At 36.7% G+C, this 22,602-nt stretch overlaps 1 protein-coding gene across 1 annotated transcript; it reads left to right on the top strand.

Moving 5' to 3' along the window:
• The first annotated feature begins 3,644 nt into the window (after positions 1-3,644).
• LOC100027318 (olfactory receptor 14C36-like) lies at positions 3,645-4,763 on the top strand. Its single transcript, XM_001377609.3, has one exon. The coding sequence runs from the start codon at positions 3,828-3,830 to the stop codon at positions 4,761-4,763; it is 936 nt and encodes a 311-aa protein (XP_001377646.3). The 5' UTR covers positions 3,645-3,827.
• The last annotated feature ends 17,839 nt before the right edge of the window (positions 4,764-22,602 follow it).

The raw sequence follows: 22,602 nt of genomic DNA, 5'->3' as shown, positions 1-22,602 counted from the left end.
CTGCTTGTTCTTTGCTCCAGTCATAGCACTGGTGGGTTGATGCCCCTAAGAGATAATAAGGAAAAAAGACTTGTACAAAAATATGTATATTGTGGCTCTTTGTGGTGGCAAAAAAAAAATGGAAAATAAGGAGATGCTCATTGTTTGGGGAATGGCTAAAAACATTTTGGTATCTGTTGGTGATGGAGTACTAGTGTGCTAAAAACAATGATGACCTGGAGGGATTCCATGTAAAGTGTAATGACCTCTAGGAATTGATGCAGAGTGAAAGGAACAGAAACAGAAGAACATTACACACAGAGATGGACACACTGTGACACAACTAATTGTAATAGATATATTAATATCTTTAATTAATAAATAAATGTTCTACAAGCATCAATGCAATGACCCAGGACAATTCTGAGGGACATATGAGAAAGAACACAATCCACTTCCAGAAAAAGAACTGTGGGAGCAGAAACACAGAAGAAAAACAACTTCTTTATTACATGGGTTGATGGAGATATGATTAGCGATGTAGACAAATGATAACTCTAGTGGAACTATCAATAATATGGAAATAGGTCTTGATCAATGATATATGTAAAACCCAGTGGAATTGTGGATTGGCTATAGGAGGAAGAAGGGAGGAAGGGTCGGAAAGAACATGAATCAATGAACTATGGAAAAAATTTTCTAAATTCATCAATGAAATAAATCTTAGAAAAGGAAATTGACAGTAAATCAATGCAAATATTTGATAAAAAGCAGCAATATCAAATAGGGTTGTTAGATACATAATGGTCGTTAACACTAGAGTGCAACATGAAGGAAATTAAAATACAATTGGGAAATGTTTAATAAATTAAATGAAAAGACCTTGGAACATTAGGAGACATTTCTATGTGGTTTCCTGTCAATATGTAGCTTGCAGGGAGAGATCCTTCTATACAGTTTACTGGCCAACATTTATATTTCAGTTTGACTCCAAAATGGAAAGAAGCTTCATATAGTATATGATTAGTCAGATCATTGTTAAATTTGAGAGATTGAAGGACTATCTACAGGGAGGCTTTTCAATCCACCCTAAGACAGCTAACTAGTAAGCTAATGGCCCTTCCACACGACAGCCTTCAAACACTTGTAAACCACATGTCTGACCTTGAGGCAAAATGGGGACTGTATGTTAAAAATATTATATTATCCATCAGATATCATTACTTTATTGGTGGATTTCCTTAGTAATCTTTTTCATGAGAATGTAAAAATGTCATGTGAAAAGAAAAATACACTTGAAAACATTTTACAACCAGCTCCCTCACCTCTATATCAGTCAGACCTAATGCACGAGTCTTTGTGTATTTTTGCCAGGAGAGCTAATGAGTCAAACAACTGCCCAAGAACTTTGAATTTCTCATTTGGAAGCTTTTAAATTATGATCGAATAGAACTTCTATCCTTTGGAAGGAGTCAGCATGATAATGATTTCCTAAGTCATAAAATATACTTACAGATATAAACAATAATTAATGTCTCTAGAATTCCAAACACAGTTCTTCTAAATGGACTTAACTTGGCAACATGTCCTTCCCAACCCAGAAATAATTGCCTCAGTGCTATCATCTCTGGCTCTCTGAATTGTCCTGGACATCAGGGACTCTGTCCCAAAGGCAACTCAGGGGATTTCTATAAAGGTGAAGTTTGTCCATTGGGGTTCCCACATGAAACAAGCTATTTAACCAAAGCTAGGAATATAATAGGGATGGTTGAGAGTGGGAGGATTACTTATCAAATAAGCAGAATAGAATTATGAGGTCCATTGAACAATGTAATTTTTATAATGATCTCCTGATGCAGCCTCAGATAGAGAAATTTTTGAATTCTTTGCCATGCCTGAGGAATTCAATAATAGAATTTCTGAGAAACTCAAGTTAGGTAAGTTAACAGCATGGAGACGTGTAGTCATGTCCAAATTAAGATACAGTAATTTTGAATGATGTAATCTCTGCTTTTTCTCCATTTTTGTTTTATTTTTTCCTTCTTATTTCCTTCTTTTTTATTTTCTTTATTTGTTTCTCTTTTCATTTCTTTGACTCTTCCTTCCTTCCTTCCTTCCTTTCTTTTTTCTTTCTTTCTTTCTTTCTTTCTTTCTTTCTTTCTTTCTTTCTTTCTTTCTTTCTTTCTTTCTTTCTTTCTTTCTTTCTTTCTTTCTTTCTTTCTTTCTTTCTTTCTTTCTTTCTTTCTTTCTTTCTTTCTTTCTTTCTTTCTTTCTTTCTTTCTTTCTTTCTTTCTTTCTTTCTTTCTCTCTTTCTCTCTTTCTCTCTTTCCTTCTTTCTTTCTTCCTTCCTTCCTTCCTTCCTTCCTTCCTTCCTTCCTTCCTTCCTTCCTTCCTTCCTTCCTTCCTTCCTTCCTTCCTTCCTTCCTTCCTTCCTTCCTTTCTTTCTTTCTTTCTTTCTTTCTTTCTTTCTTTCTTTCTTTCTTTCTTTCTTTCTTTCTTTCTTTCTTTCTTTCTTTCTTTCTTTCTTTCTTTCTTTCTTTCTTTCTTTCTTTCTTTCTTTCTTTCTTTCTTTCTTTCTTTCTTTCTTTCTTTCTTTCTTTCTTTCTTTCTATCTCTCTTTCTTTCTCTATTTATAACTCCTAACTACTATGGTAATATTTTTTGTATAACTATAGAGAAAATAATTGATATTTGTTTCTGTCACCTAAGTGGATGACAGAGGAGGAAGAAAGTGGGACAAAGCTTAGAGCACTAATCTTTTAAAACATTGATACTTACATCTAAATGTATTTTCATATCTATATCTAGATGTGTTGAACTGTCTCTCTTGTATCGAAGCCAGCTTGCTTCCCTTTCAAAGTGGTATACTGGGGAATTAGGGACCAAAAAGCATCAGCTTAAACTGCCTGAGAAGCTTAGTTGTTTAAACTTGAAAGAGGCTTTGATGCCCATTCGAGATTAGGGAATTGGGTTCCAGGTGAGTATCTCCCCACTCAAGGGTGGAGGTGAGCATGATATCCACTTATGCTGATTTCATTATGGCTATTAATGGAAGACAACATACTTGATAAGATTAAAAGAGCTGATGACCAGCTATTATTCAAATTAGATGAAGTGAGAGTATTCAGAGGATCAGAGAGAAGATCAGGCTGGGGCTGCAGCCTTCATCATCCTCCTGCCCCTGGCTTGGGAAAATGGTATTGAATATCTCACAACCATTTACTTCTAATTTTTTCTTTCAATAATTTGGAGCATGTGTAAGGATAGTGGGAGGAGGAAAAGGTTTAGTCAGCTCACCACTAGCAGCAAGAGATATTTGAAACTAAGACTAAATAAGTTTCTGATTTTCTTTTCCATATAGTTCTTATCTATTAAAAAAAAAGGATGAAATGGTCATGAAAGGAATGTGGGGAGATGCAAAGACAATTCATAAAAGATTAAAAAAATTAAAAAAATAATTATTTTCATTGGTGGCTTCTGACCCAGGGACAAATTATCTACAATGATCATTCACTTTTAAGTAATCAATATAAGAAAAAAGGAAGCCAGTAAAATGCCCTTAGTAAGATCACTTTACTTATAGATTTAATAGATTCAGGAATAAAAACTCCCTTAAACAGTTCATGTCTGCATTACCTCTCTAAGACTTAGAGATTTTCCTTGAAAAGTCATTTAACTTGTTCAAGGGCAAACAATCAAAAACATAGCACAGGTCATGCTGATTGACAAAATCTCAAGGAAATTAAATACCCTTTTCACATAGCACCTCCTTAATAACTGCTCATCGATGGACTGACTGACTGTTCCTTGTCCTACCTAGGTTACTTCCTAGATGAACAAGTCTGAAAATGTCCAATTTCACCACTGCAACTGAATTTCTGCTCATGGGGTTTTCTGACAACCGAGAGCTCCAGATCTTGTATTCTTTCCTTTTGTTTCTCATCTACTCTGCAGGCCTGATGGGGAATCTCCTCATTGTCATCATCACAACCATTGACAGGAGACTCCACACGCCCATGTACTTTTTCCTGAGGAATCTGTCCATGGTGGATGCCTGCTACCTCTCAATAACTGTTCCCCAGGCATCTGTTAACTCTCTGGTGAACAACAGGATTATTTCAGTTACAGGCTGTGCAGCTCAGGTATTCCTAGTGCTTTTCATGGCATATGTAGAAGTAACTTTGCTCACCGTCATGGCTCGTGACCGTTATGTGGCCATCTGCCACCCTCTGCACTACACAGTGATCATGAGTCCCCGAGTCTGCCTGCAGATGACCTTAACCTGCTTGTTGACTGGCCTTGTGTATGCAGCTTTCCACACTGGCTACACGTTTCGCTTGTCCTTCTGCCATTCCAATGTGGTCCATCAGTTCTTCTGTGACATCCCCTCTCTCCTAAGGATCTCTTGCTCAGACACTTTTAGCAATAAGTTATCTGTATTTGCTTCTGCACTGGTGGTTGGTGCTGGCTGTTATGGCTTCATCACTGCATCTTACGTTCGTATATTTTCCACCGTGCTCAAGTTTCCAGTGAAAGAAGACCAGAAAAAAGCCTTCTCTACTTGTGTCCCCCACATCACTGTGGTTTCTTTATTTGTTATTTCAGGCATTTATGTATATTCCCAACCACCTTCAGATTCTGGGTCTCTTAAGGATATAATTCCTTCTGTATTTTATACTGTTATACCACCCTTTATGAACCCCATTATATATAGTCTACGGAATAAGCAGATAAAAGATGCGATGGGAATATTAATGAAGAGAACTATTTTAATTAAAAAATAAAGCATAAACGGTAGTTCCTTCTCAGTGTTTTTCAACCTAGTTGATCCATTGAGGAAAACACTCAGCTGAAGAGGTATTTTTCGGTGTTTTTGTTGGTTTGTGGTTTGGTATTTGTGAATTGATGATTACAAAAGAATGACTATTCAAAATTGTTAAAATACTTTAGAATTGACTTTACTATCATTGTATCAGCAGAATTATTATGATTTGGAATGTATCAAAAATTCCAAATAATGTAATTTTCTTAGTCCACAGCCATTGCCTACACTACATATGATATATACATATATATATATATGTATATATATACATATATATATATATATAAGTATTGCCACATTTGACTCAGACACTTTTTTTTAAAAATTCTAACTCACATTTATAATTTTGGTCAATTAGATCAAAGCTGAGTTAATTTCTACCTCAAGGTTTTAGGGGTAACCCTAAGGATCAGTTTTGGATTGATCTTTGTTTTTTAGAAAAAGAGTCTACTGAACTTAGTATTTTTATGTAAGCAGTATGAAATAGATGAAATCATTACATATAACTTTTAAGTTATAATTTGTATAAAGAAAAGCTTTTAGTGTTTAATTTCAGAATGAATAAAAAAGAATGAATGAGAAAATTAAAGAATGTATGGTAAAAATTTCATCTCAAAATATGAGAATAAAATCAAAAAGAAAAATCAAAGCTACCTGATTATTCCTTGGACTAAGAGATAATGATAGACTAGTCAATAGAAAACAGAAACCTAGGATCTATTTCAGTGAGAAAATTGGTGAGGTATGATTGTATTGAGCTTCAAGGTCCAGTGCCTTTTCACCATCCAGTTACCTAAAAATTACATGTGTAATCATTAGATGAAAGACTGAAAGAGTAACATCAAGGTCTCCATTCCTGGCTAATTGAAGAATCAGAATAGTCCAAAGAAAGGTATTCCTTTATTTCAAATATCATTATAATCTTCTATATCACACATATCTTCTATATCACAAAAAAGTAATTCCTACTGGTACTAGATGCATCAGAGAAAGTATTTTGTGTCTTTGTCACTAAAATATCCTTATGCATAATCTGTTGAAGTTTATTAATCAAGAATATTGGTTATAAATGTCAAGAAATCAAATGTGTTTTGTAGTTGAATCCTTGCATTTAGGTCAACATATCTTACTATAAATGAAGATGTATCTACCTTGGAATCATAATTTATCTGGATATGGGTGTTGAGTTGTCATATTTTCTATATTTTGATTCTTTGAAACAGTAGGAATATAATATGATTTGAGCATCTTTGGGGAAATTCCCACTAAGAGGTAAGTTTCCTAACCCAGTTAATAGCTTATTCATACAGTTGACATAAATATATCACTGTATCTCTCTATACTCTTTGGTCTGCATCATCATCTTAAAAGTGAGCAACTGAGTTCTAAGCAATCTATCATGTATTAAATAACAAGCTGGTGATTTTTATTTCTAAAACAATCTTTTATTTTGGAATCTGGAACAAAAAACTTAGATGAACAAGGTTAATATTAACTTTAACTTAAACAATAATTTAGCTGTTGAAAATGTTACTTCCTAGACTCTGTTGTCTTTAACTGAAAAATTCTAATAAAACTTTCTTGAACTACCAAAAATGTTTTAACTCAATTAGAAATATAATAAAGCTCATTTGGAGGAACAAAAGATCAAGGATATCCAGGAAAAAATGAAAATAATATGCAAAGGAAGGAGGACTTGCAGTACCAAATCTCAAACTATACTATAAAGCAGTAGTCATCAAAACAATGTTGTTCTGGCTAAGTGACAGAAAGGAGGATCAGTGGAATAGACTTGGGGAAAGTGACCTCAGCAAGACAGTCTATGAATAGCCCAACGATTACAGTTCTTGGGACAAAAACCCACTATTTCATAAAAACTGCTGGGAAAATTAGAAGACAGTATGGGAGAGTTTAGTTTTGAATCAACATCTCACACACTACCCCAAGATAAACTCAGAATGGGTAAATGACATGAGGATAAGGAAGGAAACTATAGGCAAATTAGGTGAACATGAATAGTATGCATGTCAGATCATTGGGAAAGGAAAGATTTTAAAACCAAGCAAGAATTAGGAAAAATAACAAAATGTAAAATAAATACTTTGATTACATCAAATTAAAAAGGTTGTTTTTTTTTCTTTTACAAAGAAAACAATTGCAACCAAATTTAGAAGGCAAGAAACAAATTGGGGAAAAATATTTATAATAAAAATCTGTTACAAAGGTCTTATTACTTAAATATATAAGGATCTAAATCAATTTTACAAAACAATCAAGCTATTCCCCAAATGATAAATGGGCAATGGATATAAATGGACCATTTTCAGATAAATAAATCAAAACTATCAATAAGCACACACATAGTGTTTTAAATCTCTTATTAGAGAAATGCAACTCAAAACAACTCTCATGTACCACCTTACACCTAAGAGATTGCCTAAACTGACAGCAAAGGAAAATACTAAAGGCTGGAGAGGATGTGGCAAAATGGGGGTCTTAATGCATTGCTGGTGGAGTTGTGAATCAATCCAACCATTCTGAATGACAATTTGGAACTATGCCCAAAGGGTTTTAAAAGACTGCTTGCTCTTTGATCCAGGCATACCACTGCTGGGTTGATATTCCAAAGAGATAATATGGAAAAAGTCTTGAACAAAAAATATTTATAGCCTCTCTCTTTGTGGTGGCAAAATAAAATGGAAAACGCAGAGATGCTCTTTGTTTGGGGAATGGCTAAAATATTTTTGGTATCTGTTGGTGATGGAGTACTAGTGTGTTAAAAACAATGATGACCTGGATGTCTTCCATGTGATTTGGAATGACCTCTAGGAACTGATGCAGAGTGAACGGAACAGAAACAGAGAATATTATACACGGAGACAGTCACACTGTGATACAAAAAATTGTAAAAGAATTCTCTACTAGCATCAATGCAATGACCCAGGACAATTCTGAGGACAGATGAGAAAGAACACAATCCACTTTCAGAAAAAGAACTGTGGGAGCAGAAACACAGAAGAAAAACAACTTTTTGATTACATGGGTTGATGGAGATATGATTAAGAATGTAAACTCTAAAGGATCACCCTAGTGGAACTAGCAATAATATGGAAATAGGTCTTGATCAATGACATATGTAAAACCCAGTGGAATTGTGGATTGGCTATAGGAGGAAGAAGGGAGGAAGGGTCGGAAAGAACATGAATCATGCAACCATGGGAAAAACTTTTCTAAATTCAGCAATGAAATAAATCTTAGAAAAGGAAATTGACAGTAAATCAATGCAAATATTTTATAAAAAGCAAGAATATCAAATAGGTTTTTTGGATCCATAATGGTCCTTAACACTAGAGTGCAACATGAAGGAAATTAAAATACAATTGGGAAATGTTTAATAAATTAAATGAAAAGACCTTGGAACATTAGGAGACATTTCTATGTGGTTTCCTGTTAATACGTAGCTTGCAGGGAGAGATCCTTCTATTCAATTTACTGGCCAACATTTATATTTCAGTTTAACTCCAAAGATGGAAAGAAGTGTCATATAGTATATGATTAGTCAGATCATTGTTAAATTTGAGAGATTGAAGGACTATCTACAGGGAGGTTTTTCAATCCACCCTAAGACAGCTAACTAGTAAGCTAATGGCCCTTCCATAGGAAAGCCTTCAATTACCTGAAAACCAAATATCTGACCTTGAGGTTTTCCTTTATTAATCTAAAAATGACCAGGTTCCTCAGTTTACCTTTCTATTACTTGGCCTTAACATTTCCTATTATTCTTTTCATCTCTGCATTTACTTGGACAAGTCCATATCATTAGCACACAAACATATATATATACATATTCCATAACAGAACATAGTATTCCAGATATGTTTAATTAATAAATAGTGATCTGGAGTCAGAGATATAAATAAATAGATCTCATGTCACCTATCAATAGGTATGTGAAAAATAATACCAAGTATGATACCACATCTTAAAATATGAAAGTTTTCTGTGATAAGGATAGTAACATATTGGACCTTTAATTTATTTATTGAGAGAATGCTGATTTTAGGAAATTCCCTCTACTGATTCTGGCTAGCCTCTTCCTTACAATTTGCACTATTAAAAGAGCTTCCTTGGTTACTGAGAGTTAAAAAGAATTTCCCAGAATCACATACCATATGGAAAATTAATAAGCCACAAATTGTTATGTTTTATAGAAAATGATAACAGTTAACATTGGAAAGTCTGTGTTTTTAAAAATAAATCTTACTTAGTGGTGCTAATCTAACCAAACTTTTTCTAAATTAATTTAGAATTTCCAGGAAAAAAATAGTTAGATTATGTGTATGTAACATTGCTAGATTCTTACTAGGTAATGTTAATAGTAAAACTTCCCTTTAGATTGAATAAATTATTTAATGGTAGCCAGGGATTTAAATTCTAAATTAAAAAGAAATACTCAAGTCAGAATAGAATTTTATGGTGGTTTATTTAAAACAGAAGGAAGAAATTAAGAATGAGGGAGAAAGAGAAAAATGGAAGAACTGCCCCAGCCTGGTTTAGTCAGGGAGAGTTCAGAGGCTTCAACCAACGGACTTCCCAGAAGATTAAATCTAGCTCAGCTTCCAGCCATAAGGCTTCCACAAAGATGAGGAGCCTCCCTGGAGGCTGGTGCCTTTAGAAAGGTCAAGGGAAAGGGAAGTGAGCCTTAAACCCTCATCACGTGGTTGCCCAAGGGAAGCAGTCTCAGAAACCACTATCCAGCCCTCCAAGTCAAGAACTACCACAAAAAACCACCAAAGTTCATCTCACAGGAAGTGATGTGAAATATAAACTCAGTCCCTTACATGACTTCCTGTGTCTCACAAGTACCAATATTAGCTTAAACTTGGCTTAGGGCAGCTCAGGGGGTTAGTCAGCTGTTTCTGATTTGTCACTTGCTAGCACAGGTAGGTCACAGACCTTCCTCCCCCACATTTAATCCTTAAGTAGGGGGTTATAAATTCTTGGTTTCTAATATTCTAAAGACTAAGCAGGGTGGAGTAAATCTAAAATTCACAGTGCATACAAGAAGGAGATAAATCACAGAAATGATGGTGTCATAGATTTAAAATATTCATAGAGATGACTTCCGGTCAAGATGGTGGCGTAGAAGCAGCGAAAGTTCAGACCTCGTAAACCGTTCCTTACAGATCTCAAACAGAGTGCTCCTAGGCCACCAAAATTCAAGCTGAAAAACAGGATAGACGTGGGGAAACCTCCTCCTGGACCTGGATGAAAAGGTACCACACCCCAAAAGCCAGAACCCTAGATCACTCAGATCTAAGGGGTAGACAGAAAGAAGGTCCCAGGACCCATCCCCCCCAATCCAGAGTGCTGAACCCATGGCAGCAGCAGGAACCTCAGGGCTCTGAGGACTCACCTTGAAAGCAACCTGAGCCAGTCTCCAGGGCACCCAACACAGATGGCAGGGAAATATAGAGAGAAGGGGAAAGCCTGTAGCCCCCTGGCTATGTCCTTCCATCTGAGTCTCAAGGGAGGTCCCAGCTTTAGGGCACCAGCTGAACCCAATCCCATCAGGAGCCCTCAGAGGTACTGAAAGGACAGAAAACTCAGGGCTGGCAAAGGGGTTGCTCCAAAGAGCTTAGCTTGAATGTAACCCTGGCCAGTCTCCGGGCATTCAACACAGACTGTGGAGGAGGAGATTGCTTTTTTTCTTCCTTTTTTTGGCTCGGGGATCATTCTGCCCACACCACATGAATCTAATCCCATCAGGAGCCCTCAGAGATTCTGAAAGAACAAAACCCTCAGGGCCAGTGAAGGGCTTACCTTGAAAACAACCAGGGCCAGTCTCCTGACATTCAACACAGATTGTGGAGGAGGAGGTTTTTTGCATCAGGGCTCCTTTGGCCCAAACCAGGTGAACCTAATCCCATCAGGAGCCCTCAGAGCCAAGGTAAGCCACAACCCCTACCCCCTTAGAGAGCAGGGTCTTCTGAAAAAACAGAAACCTAGAGGCAAAGTCAAGATGGCAGCCTAGAGGGAGCATAGACCTGGCAGCCTGGCCAGAGCTTTGAAGATCCTCTATATATGCTCCAGCTGTCTAGGAAGTTTAAAACTCAGAGTAAACCCAGCACAACTAAGCTGAACTCAATCCCATCAAAAATCTCCAGAACACAGGGAAGCCCAGGCTCCCCATCCATCCTCATTGACTGCTGGACTTTAAGCCAATCAAAAGTCTCCAGAGGACAGGAAAGCTCAAACCCCCAACAACCCTCCCCCAGAGATTACACCATGAGATCTTCTGTTAAAGCTCCAAGAGGGGAGACTGATAGAAGTCCCCAAAAAACAAAAAAATGAGAGGAACAAGAGCACAGACAAATACGGGGAGGAAAGAAGGGGTGAATTTGAACAAACAACAGAAACAGAAGAAACTACAATAGACAGCTACTACTCACCAAATGGAACAGAGGGGGAGAGATCAGCAAACGATAAACCAGAAATGCCAGCGAATTGGATACAAGCTGTGGAAGAACTCAAAACACAACTAAGAGAGGCTGAAGACAATTGGGAAAAGAACTTAAAAATTAAGATAAGTCATCTGGAAACAGATGCACTTGAACTAAAACAAGAAAATAGTGTCCTGAAAGCCAAAATCATCCAGCTGGAAAATGAGGCAAAGGAGATGAAAGATGAGGCAAAGGAGATGAAAGACAAGATAAAGAGGATGAAAGACGATCTTCAAAGAAAATCAGACTGGAAGGAAAAAGACGACCAAAAAGCCAGAGATGAAATCTAATCTTTAAGAACCAGAGTAAAACAACTAGAAACAAGTGACCTCACAAGGCAGCAGGACACTATAAAACAAAGCAAAAAGAATGAAAAAAATTGAGGAAAATGTGAAGCATCTCATTCACAAAACAGACAATTTAGAAAATCGTTCAAGAAGAGACAATTTGAGAATAATTGGACTACCAGAAGACCACGACAAAAGAAAAAGCCTGGACATAATACTAGAGAAAATTATCCAGGAAAACTCTCCCAAGATCCTAGAACAAGAGGGGAAAGTGGAGATGGAAAGAATCCACAGATCACATCCTGTATTTAATCCCCAACTGACAACACCAAGAAATGTTATAGCCAAATTCAAAAACAATCAGATGAAAGAACAGGTATTACAAGCTGCCAAGAAGAAGCCATTCAGATACCATGGAAACACGGTGAGGATAACACAGGATCTGTCTGCATCCACACTGAAGGACCAAAAAGGCATGGAAAACGATATTCCTGAAAGCAAGGGAACTAGGCCTACAGCCAAGAATAAAATACCCATCAAAACTGACTATATTCTTTTTTTTTAATTTTTTTTTAATTTTAATATTATTTTATTTGGTTGTTTTCATACATTATTCACTGGAAACAAAGATCATTTTCTTTTCCTCCCCTCCCCTGCCCCCCCCCCCCACCTTTCCCTCTCCCATAGCCGACGCATGATTCCACTGGTTATCACATGTGTTCTTGACTCGAACCCATTTCCCTGTTGTTGGAGTTTGCATTATAGTGTTCATTTAGAGTCTCTCCTCAGTCTTATCTCCTCCAACCCTGTAGTCAAGCAGTTGCTTTTCAGCGGTGTTTTTACTCCCACAGTTTATCCTCTGCTTGTGGGTAGTATTTTTTTTTAGATCCCTGCAGATTGTTCAGGGATTGCATTGATACTAATGGAGAAGTCCATCACCTTCGATTGTACCACAATGTATCAGTCTCTGTGTACAATGTTTTCCTGGTTCTGCTCCTCTCGCTCTGCATTACTTCCTGGAGGTTGTTCCAGTCTCCATGGAACTTCTCCACTTTATTATTCCTTTTAGCACAATAGAATTTCATCACCAACATATACCACAATTTGTTCAGCCATTCCCCAATTGAGGGGCATCCCCTCATTTTCCAATTTTTGGCCACCACAAAGAGCGCAGCTATGAATATTTTTGTACAAGTCTTTTTGTCCATTATCTCTTTGGGGTACAAGCCCAGCAGTGCTATGGCTGGATCAAAGGGCAGACAGTCTTTTATATCGCCCTTTGGACATAGTTCCAAATTGCCCTCCAGAATGGTTGGATCAATTCACAACTCCACCAGCAATGAATTAATGTCCCCACTTTGCCACATCCCCTCCAGCATTCATTACTTTCTGTTGCTGTCATGTTAGCCAATCTGCTAGGTGTGAGATGATACCTCAGAGTTGTTTTGATTTGCATCTCTCTGATTATAAGAGATGTAGAGCACTTTTTCATGTGCTTATTAATAGTTTTGATTTCTTTGGCTCAGAATTGCCTGTTCATGTCCCTTGCCCATTTGTCAATTGGAGAATGGCTTGATTTTTTGTAAAATTGATTTAGTTCTTTATAAATTTTAGTAATTAAACCCTTGTCAGAGGTTTTTATGAAGATTGTTTCCCAATTTGTTGCTACCCTTCTGATTTTGGTTACATTGGTTTTGTTTGTACAAAAACTTTTTAATTTGATGTAATCCAGATTATTTATTTTGCATTTTGTAATTCTTTCTAATTCTTGCTTGGTTTTGAAGTATTTCCCTTCCCAAAGGTCTGACATGTATACTATTCTGTGTTCGCCTAATTTTCTTATAGTTTCCTTCTTTATGTTCAAGTCATTCATCCATTTTGAATTTATCTTGGTGTAGGGTGTGAGGTGTTGATCTAAGCCTAATCTTTCCCAATTTTCCCAACAGTTTTTATGAAATAGTGGATTTTTGTCCCAAAAGCTGGGATCTTTGGGTTTGTCATATACTGTCTTGCTGAGGTTGCTTGCCCCCAGTCTATTCCACTGATCCTCCTTTCTGTCTCTTAGCCAGTACCAAATTGTTTTGATGACTGCTGCTTTATAATATAGTCTGAGATCTGGGACTGCAAGACCCCCTTCCTTTGTATTTTTTTTCATTAATTCCCTGGATATCCTTGATCTTTTGTTCTTCCAAATGAACTTTGTTATGTTTTTTTCTAAATCAGTAAAAAAAATTTTTGGAAGTTCCATGGGTATGGCACTAAATAGATAGATGAGTTTGGGTAGGATGGTCATTTTTATTATATTGGCTCGTCCTACCCATGAGCAGTTAATGTTCTTCCAATTGTTCAAGTCTAGTTTTAGTTGTGTGGAAAGTGTTTTGTAGTTGTGTTCATATAGATCCTGTGTTTGTCTCGGGAGATAGATTCCTAAGTATTTTATTTTGTCTTGGGTAATTTTGAATGGGATTTCTCTTTCTAGTTCTTGCTGCTGAGCTGTGTTGGAATTATATAGAAATGCTGATGACTTATGTGGGTTTATTTTGTATCCTGCAACTTTGCTAAAGTTGTTGATTATTTCAATTAGCTTTTTGGTTGAGTCTCTAGGATTCTTTAAGTAGACCATCATGTCATCTGCAAAGAGTGATAATTTGGTCTCCTACTTGCCTATTTTGATGCCTTCAATTTCTTTTTCTTCTCTAATTGCTACTGCTAGTGTTTCTAGTACAATGTCAAATAGTTGAGGTGATAATGGGCATCCTTGTTTCACTCCTGATCTTATTGGGAATGCATCTAGTTTATCCCCATTGCAAATGATATTAGCTGATGGTTTTAGATATATGCTGTTTATTATTTTTAGGAACAACCCTTCTATTCCTATGCTTTCTAGTGTTTTTAATAGGAATGGGTGTTGTATTTTATCAAAGGCTTTTTCTGCATCTATTGAAATAATCATGTGGTTCTTGTTGGTTTGCTTGTTGATGTGGTCAATTATGTGGATGGTTTTCCTAATATTGAACCAGCCCTGCATCCCTGGTATAAATCCTACTTGATCATGGTGGATGACCCTTGTGATGACTTGCTGGAATCTTTTTGCTAGTATCCTATTTAAGATTTTTGCATCTATATTCATTAGGGAGATTGGCCTATAGTTTTCTTTCTCTGTTTTTGGCCTGCCTGGCTTTGGAATTAGTACCATGCTTGTGTCATAAAAGGAGTTTGGTAGGACTCCCTCTTTGCTTATTATGTCAAATAGTTTGTATAATATTGGGGTTATCTGTTCTCTGAATGTTTGATAGAATTCACTGGTGAATCCATCAGGCCCTGGGGATTTTTTCTTAGGCAGTTCTTTGATGGCTTGATGGATTTCAATTTCTGATATGGGATTATTTAAGAAAACTATTTCTTCTTCTGTTAGTCTAGGCAATTTATATTTTTGTAAATATTCATCCATATCACCTAGGTTGGTATATTTATTGCCATATAGTTGGGCAAAGTAGTTTTTAATGATTGCCTTAATTTCCTCTTCATTTGAGGTGAGATCCCCCTTTTCATCCTTGATGCTATTAATTTGCCTTTCTTCTTTCCTTTTTTTAATTAAATTAACCAGTACTTTGTCTATTTTGTCTGTTTTTTCAAAGTACCAGCTTCTAGTCTTGTTTATTAGCTCAATAGTTCTGTCACTTTCTATTTTATTAATTTCTCCCTTAATTTTTAGGATCTCTAGTATGGTTTTCTTCTGGGGGTTTTTAATTTGTTCATTCTCAAGTTTTTTATTTGCATTTCCAATTCCTTGGTCTCTGTCCTCCCTAATTTGTTAATATATGCACTCAGGGATATGAATTTTCCTCTAAGTACTGCCTTGGCTGCATCCCATAAGGTTTGAAAGGATGTTTCGCCGTTGTCATTTTCTTCAACGAAATTGTTAATTGTTTCTATGATTTCTTCTCTAACTAAATTATTTTGGAGTATCATGTTAATTAATTTCCAATTAATTTTTGATTTGGGTCTCCATGTACCCTTGCCGATCAATATTTTAATTGCCTTGTGATCTGAAAAGGCTGCAGTTAATATTTCTGCTTTTCTGCATTTAAGTGCCATGTTTCTATGAACTAGTGTATGATCTATTTTTGTGAATGTGCCATGTGGTGCTGAAAAGAAGGTGTATTCTTTTTTGTCCCTATTTATTTTTCTCCATATGTCTATTAATTCTAATTTTTCTAAGATTTCATTCACCTCTTTTACCTCTTTCTTATTTATTTTTTGATTTGATTTATCTAAATTTGATAGTGGTTGGTTCAAGTCTCCCACTAATATGGTTTTACTGTCTAATTCCTCCTTCAATTCTCCTAGTTTCTCTATTAAAAATTTGGATGCTATACCATTTGGTGCATACATGTTGATTAGTGATATTTCCTCATTGTCTATACTTCCTTTTAGCAGAATATATTTACCTTCCCTGTCCCTTTTGATCAGGTCTATTTGTACTTTGGCTTTGTCAGATATCATGATTGCAACTCCTGCCTTCTTTCTATCGGTTGAGGCCCAAAAGGTCTTACTCCAACCTTTAATTCTAACCTTGTGAGTGTCAACCCGTCTCATATGTGTTTCTTGAAGACAACATATGGTAGGGTTTTGGGTTCTAATCCAATCTGCTATTTGTCTGCATTTTATGGGTGAGTTCATCCCATTCACGTTCAAAGTTATGATTGTTATTTGTGGATTCGCTGGCATTTTGAGGTCTTCCCCTAGTTCTGACCTTTCTTCTTTAGCTTTCTCCTTTTGAACCAGTGATTTACTTTAGGTCAGTCCCCCTAATCCCCTCCCTTGAGATGCTTCCCTTTCTAGCCCCTCCCTTTTTATGCTCCCTTCCCCTCCCCCCTCTCCTTCCCTCCCTTTTTGTACTCCCTCCCCCCTCCCCCTCCTTAATTTTCCTTTCTTTCTTGCCCTAATGGATAAGATAGAATTCAGGATCCCACTGGATCTAGATGTTCTTCCCTCTCAGATTTGATTTCACTGAGAGTAAGGTTTAAGTAATTCCACTTCACGCTCTCTTCCTCTCCTTCTCATATGAGAGTTCTTCCCCTCCCCTTCCCATGTGTATCTTTATATGGGAAAGTTTATTCTATTGATTCCCCCCCTATTTCTTGAAGTTAATCTTAGTATCACGGTTCCCCCCTCCCTTTTCCTTTTTTTGCCCCAACTTTCCCCAAATCTTCTTAATTCCCCAATCTTTCCCTATGCATGTTTCTTCTAACTACTCTTATGATGATACAATTTATGAGAGTTACACAAAACATTTTCCCCACATATTAATATATATAATTAGATGTAAATGTAGTCCTTATAGAAGAGAGTTTGACTTAAAGAGAAAGATAAGATTTATCTCCTTTTCCCATTCTTTCATATTTACCTTTTCATGTTTCTCTTGCTTTCTGTGCTTGGATATCGAACTTTCCACAGAGCTCTGGTCTTTTCTTAGCAAATGCTTGGAAATCTTCTATTTTGCTGAATGCCCATACTTTCCCCTGGAAGTATATAGTCAGTTTTGCTGGGTAGTTGATTCTTGGTTGGAGACCCAGCTCTCTTGCCTTTCTAAATATCGTGTTCCATGCTTTGCGGTCTCTTAGTGTATTAGCCGCTAAGTCGTGTGTGATCCTTATGGGAGCCCACTTATATCTGAAGCTCTTCTTCTTGGCTTCTTGTAGGATTTTCTCCTTTACTTGGAAGCTCTTGAATTTGGCAATTACATTCCTAGGCGTTGTCTTTTGGGGATTTAGTATAGAAGGTGTTCTATGAATCCTTTCTATTTCTATTTTGCCCCCTTGCTCCAGAACGTGGGGGCAATTTTCTTTTATAATCTCCTCTAGAATAATATCCAATTTGTTGTTTACCTCTGGTTTTTCTGGGAGACCGATGATACGGAGATTTTCTCGTCTTCCTCTGTTCTCCAGGTCCGTGACCTTCTCAGTGAGATATTTTATGTTTTCTTCCAATTCATTAATTATTTGGGTTTGCTTTATTGATTCTTGCTGTTTTATCATCTCACTTTCTTCGAGGTGCTTAATTCTGCTCATTAGGGACTGGATTTGCTTTTCAGCCTTGTCTGCCCTTCTATTGGATGCTTCGAGTTCTTTTTCCAATTGAGCATTCTTATCTGTCAGACAGCTGATCTCTTTCTCCCATTTTTCTTTCCAGAAGGTTTCCATCTTTTGGATAAGTTCCAGTTTGAGATCTTCCAGAGCTTGTTGATAGTTTCCATTTTGGGAGGTGTGTTCTGAATTTTTTTGGATTTCCTCCTCATTCTCCTCTTTTCCTTGGGTACTTCCACCATAAAAGTTTTCAATAGTCACTTTTTTCCCTTTCTTCCTGGAGGCTTGATTTTGGGCCATGTGAGCCATCACTTTGGTGGTTTTATTTCCCTTTCCTTTTTGGTCTGGGGTCTGGGTTATAAGAGCGGTTTTTCTGTGAATTTAGGTTGCTTCAGACTAGTTCTTCCCAGCCTCCGAGCCCAGGTATTCAGCTCCGCCCAGATAATCAGCACGCGTTGTTCAGCGCAGCCTGCCCCAAGTCCAGGTCCGCTGGATTCTCCAGTGAAAGCACCCTGAGACGTTTTTTCCTGGCAGTCCCCAGATCCCAAGGACCCTGGAGTGCCCCCCCAGACAGAGACGCTCCCCACTCACTCGCTGTCCCGGTGAGCGCTCAGGTAGCTCACTCTGGTTTAGTGGGGGAGGTGTGGTGGGGGAAGGGCGGCTCAGTTCACTTTTCTGTGCAAGCTTTTCCTTCTTATTTTAGTGTGGAAATGTTCAAGCCCCACGTACCTTTGCCTCTGTGGGGTACTGGGGAGTCCTTCTGTTCCTCCAAAGGTGATTTTATGCTCCTTTGATGTAGTCTATTTCGTTCGGTGCTGGGGAGAGGAAGCGTGCGGCGTCTAGATTGCAGCCATGATTACCCGGAAGTCAAAAAACTGACTATATTCTTACAGGAGAAAGTATGGTCATTTAACACAACAGAAGGGTTCCAAGCATTCATAAATAAAAGACCAGACCTGAACAGAAAATTTGAAGTCCAACCACAGAACTCAAGAGAATCATCAAAAGGTAATTAAAAAAGAGGGGAAAAACAACAACAACAAAAAAAATTTTAAGAGACTCAATAAGTTAAAATGATAGGTATCCCTATAAGAAAAGAGGTCATTGGCAACTCTTAAAAACTGTTGCTATCACCTAAGCAGCTAGAAGAACTACACTCAGAGGGAACAGTGACAAACTGTATAGGATGAAAGGACAAGACATAAATAGGTATATAGATATATGCATGCATGAATACATATACATGTGTATGTATATATATATATATATATATGACTAAAGCTAAAAAAGAAAAGAGGCTATGACTAAAAGAAATGGGAAAAGAAACAAATGGGAGTAAATTTATATGTCACAAAGAAGCTCATGGCGGGAGGGGGGAGAACATCGATACACTGGAAGGGTAAAGAGGTTGGAGATAGGAAATACTCAACTCTTATGTACTTTGAAACTGACCCAAAGAGGGAAGAACAATCCAATCCATTGGGGAAGAGAATAGATTTGCACCCTATAGGGGAGTAGAAGGGTAAAAAACAGATTGGTGGAGAGGGAAGCAGTACAAGGGAAGGAGAGGGTGGGGGGGAATTTTAAAAAGACTATAGGGGAAAATAAGAGAGGGAATAAGAAGGGAGGGGGGTAGAAAGGGAAGTACAAGGGGGACTGATTTAAAGTAAATCACTGGACTAAAAGGTAGAGCTGAAGAAGAAAGGTTAGAATTAGGGAAGGATATCAAAATGCCAGGGAGTCCACAAGTGACAGTCATAACGTTGAACGTGAATGGGATAAACTCACCCATAAAACATAGACGAATAGCAGAATGGATTAGAATCCAAAACCCTACCATATGTTGTCTCCAAGAAACACACATGAGGAGGGTAGACACCCACAAGATCAGAATTAAAGGATGGAGTAAGACCTTCTGGGCCTCAACTGACAGAAAGAAGGCAGGAGTGGCAATCATGATATCTGATAAAGCCAAAGCAAAAATAGACCTGATCAAAAGGTATAGGGAAGTTAATTATGTTTTGTTAAAAGAGACTTTAGATAATGAGGAAATATCACTAATCAACATGTATGCACCAAATAATATAGCACCCAAATTTCTAATGGAGAAATTAGGAGAATAGAAGGAAGAAATAGACAGTAAAACCATATTAGTGGGAGACTTGAACCAACCATTATCAAAATTAGATAAATCAAATCAAAAAATAAATAAGAAAGAGGTAAAAGAAGTGAATGAAATCTTAGAAAAATTAGAATTAATAGACATATGGAGAAAAATGAGTAGGGATAAAAAGGAATACACCTTCTTCTCAGCACCACACGGCACATTCACAAAGATTGACCATACATTAGGTCACAGAAACATGGCACACAAATGCAGAAAAGCAGAAATAATAAATCCAGGCTTTTCAGATCACAAGGCAATAAAAATAATAATCAGTAATGGTACATGGAAAACCAAATAAAAAACTAATTGGAAACTAAACAATATGATACTCCAAAATCATTTAGTTAGAGAAGAAATCATAGAAACAATTAATAATTTCATCGAGGAAAATGACAATGGCGAGACATCCTTTCAAACCTTTTGGAATGCAGCCAAAGCAGTAATCAGAGGTAAATTGATATCCCTGAGTACATATATTAACAATCTAGAGAGAGCAGAGATCAATCAATTGGAAATGCAAATAAAAAAACTCGAAAGCGATCAAATTAAAAACCCCCAGCAGAAAACAAAACTAGAAATCCTAAAAATTAAGGGAGAAATTAATAAAATCAAAAGTGATAGAACTATTGATTTTATGAATAAGACAAGAAACTGGTACTTTGAAAAAACAAACAAAATAGACAAAGTACCGGTCAATCTAATTTAAAAAATGAAGGAAGAAAAGCAAATTAACAGCATCAAAGATGAAAAGGGGGACATCACCTCTGATGAAGAGGAAATTAAGGCAATCAATAAAAATTACTTTGCCCAATTATATGGTAATAAATACACCAATTTAAGTGATATGGATGAATATATACAAAAATACAAACTGCCTAGACTAACAGAAGAAGAAATAGAATTCTTAAATAATCCCATATCAGAAATTGAAATCCAACAAGCCATCAAAGAACTTCCTAAGAAAAAATTCCAAGGGCCTGATGGATTCACCAGTGAATTCTATCAAACATTCAGAGAACAGTTAATCCCAATACTATACAAACTATTTGACATAATAAGCAAAGAGGGAGTTCTACCATACTCCTTTTACGACACAAACATGGTACTGGTTCCAAAACCAGGCAGGTCAAAAACAGAGAAAGAAAACTATAGACCAATCTCCCTAATGAATATAGATGCAAAAATCTTAAATAGGATACTAGCAAAAAGATTCCAGCAAGTCATCACAAGGGTCATCCACCATGATCAAGTAGGATTTATACCAGGGATGCAGGGCTGGTTCAATATTAGGAAAACCATCCACATAATTGACCACATCAACAAGCAAACCAACAAGAACCACATGATTATTTCAATAGATGCAGAAAAAGCCTTTGATAAAATACAACACCCATTCCTATTAAAAACACTAGAAAGCATAGGAATAGAAGGGTTGTTCCTAAAAATAATAAACAGCATATATCTAAAACCATCAGCTAATATCATTTGCAATGGGGATAAACTAGATGCATTCCCAATAAGATCAGGAGTGAAACAAGGATGCCCATTATCACCTCAACTATTTGACATTGTACTAGAAACACTAGCAGTAGCAATTAGAGAAGAAAAAGAAATTGAAGGCATCAAAATAGGCAAGTAGGAGACCAAATTATCACTCTTTGCAGATGACATGATGGTCTACTTAAAGAATCCTAGAGACTCAACCAAAAAGCTAATTGAAATAATCAACAACTTTAGCAAAGTTGCAGGATACAAAATAAACCCACATAAGTCATCAGCATTTCTATATAATTCCAACACAGCTCAGCAGCAAGAACTAGAAAGAGAAATCCCATTCAAAATTACCCAAGACAAAATAAAATACTTAGGAATCTATCTCCCGAGACAAACACAGGATCTATATGAACACAACTACAAAACACTTTCCACACAACTAAAACTAGACTTGAACAATTGGAAGAACATTAACTGCTCATGGGTAGGACGAGCCAATATAATAAAAATGACCATCCTACCCAAACTCATCTATCTATTTAGTGCCATACCCATGGAACTTCCAAAAATTTTTTTTACTGATTTAGAAAAAAACATAACAAAGTTCATTTGGAAGAACAAAAGATCAAGGATATCCAGGGAATTAATGAAAAAAAATACAAAGGAAGGGGGTCTTGCAGTCCCAGATCTCAGACTATATTATAAAGCAGCAGTCATCAAAACAATTTGGTACTGGCTAAGAGACAGAAAGGAGGATCAGTGGAATAGACTGGGGGCAAGCAACCTCAGCAAGACAGTATATGACAAACCCAAAGATCCCAGCTTTTGGGACAAAAATCCACTATTTCATAAAAACTGTTGGGAAAATTGGGAAAGATTAGGCTTAGATCAACACCTCACACCCTACACCAAGATAAATTCAAAATGGATGAATGACTTGAACATAAAGAAGGAAACTATAAGAAAATTAGGCGAACACAGAATAGTATACATGTCAGACCTTTGGGAAGGGAAATACTTCAAAACCAAGCAAGAATTAGAAAGAATTACAAAATGCAAAATAAATAATCTGGATTACATCAAATTAAAAAGTTTTTGTACAAACAAAACCAATGTAACCAAAATCAGAAGGGTAGCAACAAATTGGGAAACAATCTTCATAAAAACCTCTGACAAGGGTTTAATTACTAAAATTTATAAAGAACTAAATCAATTTTACAAAAAATCAAGCCATTCTCCAATTGACAAATGGGCAAGG

The sequence above is a fragment of the Monodelphis domestica genome, chromosome 4 (assembly GCF_027887165.1).
Source record: "Monodelphis domestica isolate mMonDom1 chromosome 4, mMonDom1.pri, whole genome shotgun sequence".
Classification (NCBI taxonomy): domain Eukaryota; kingdom Metazoa; phylum Chordata; class Mammalia; order Didelphimorphia; family Didelphidae; genus Monodelphis; species Monodelphis domestica.
This window is presented reverse-complemented; position numbering and strand designations above follow the sequence as displayed.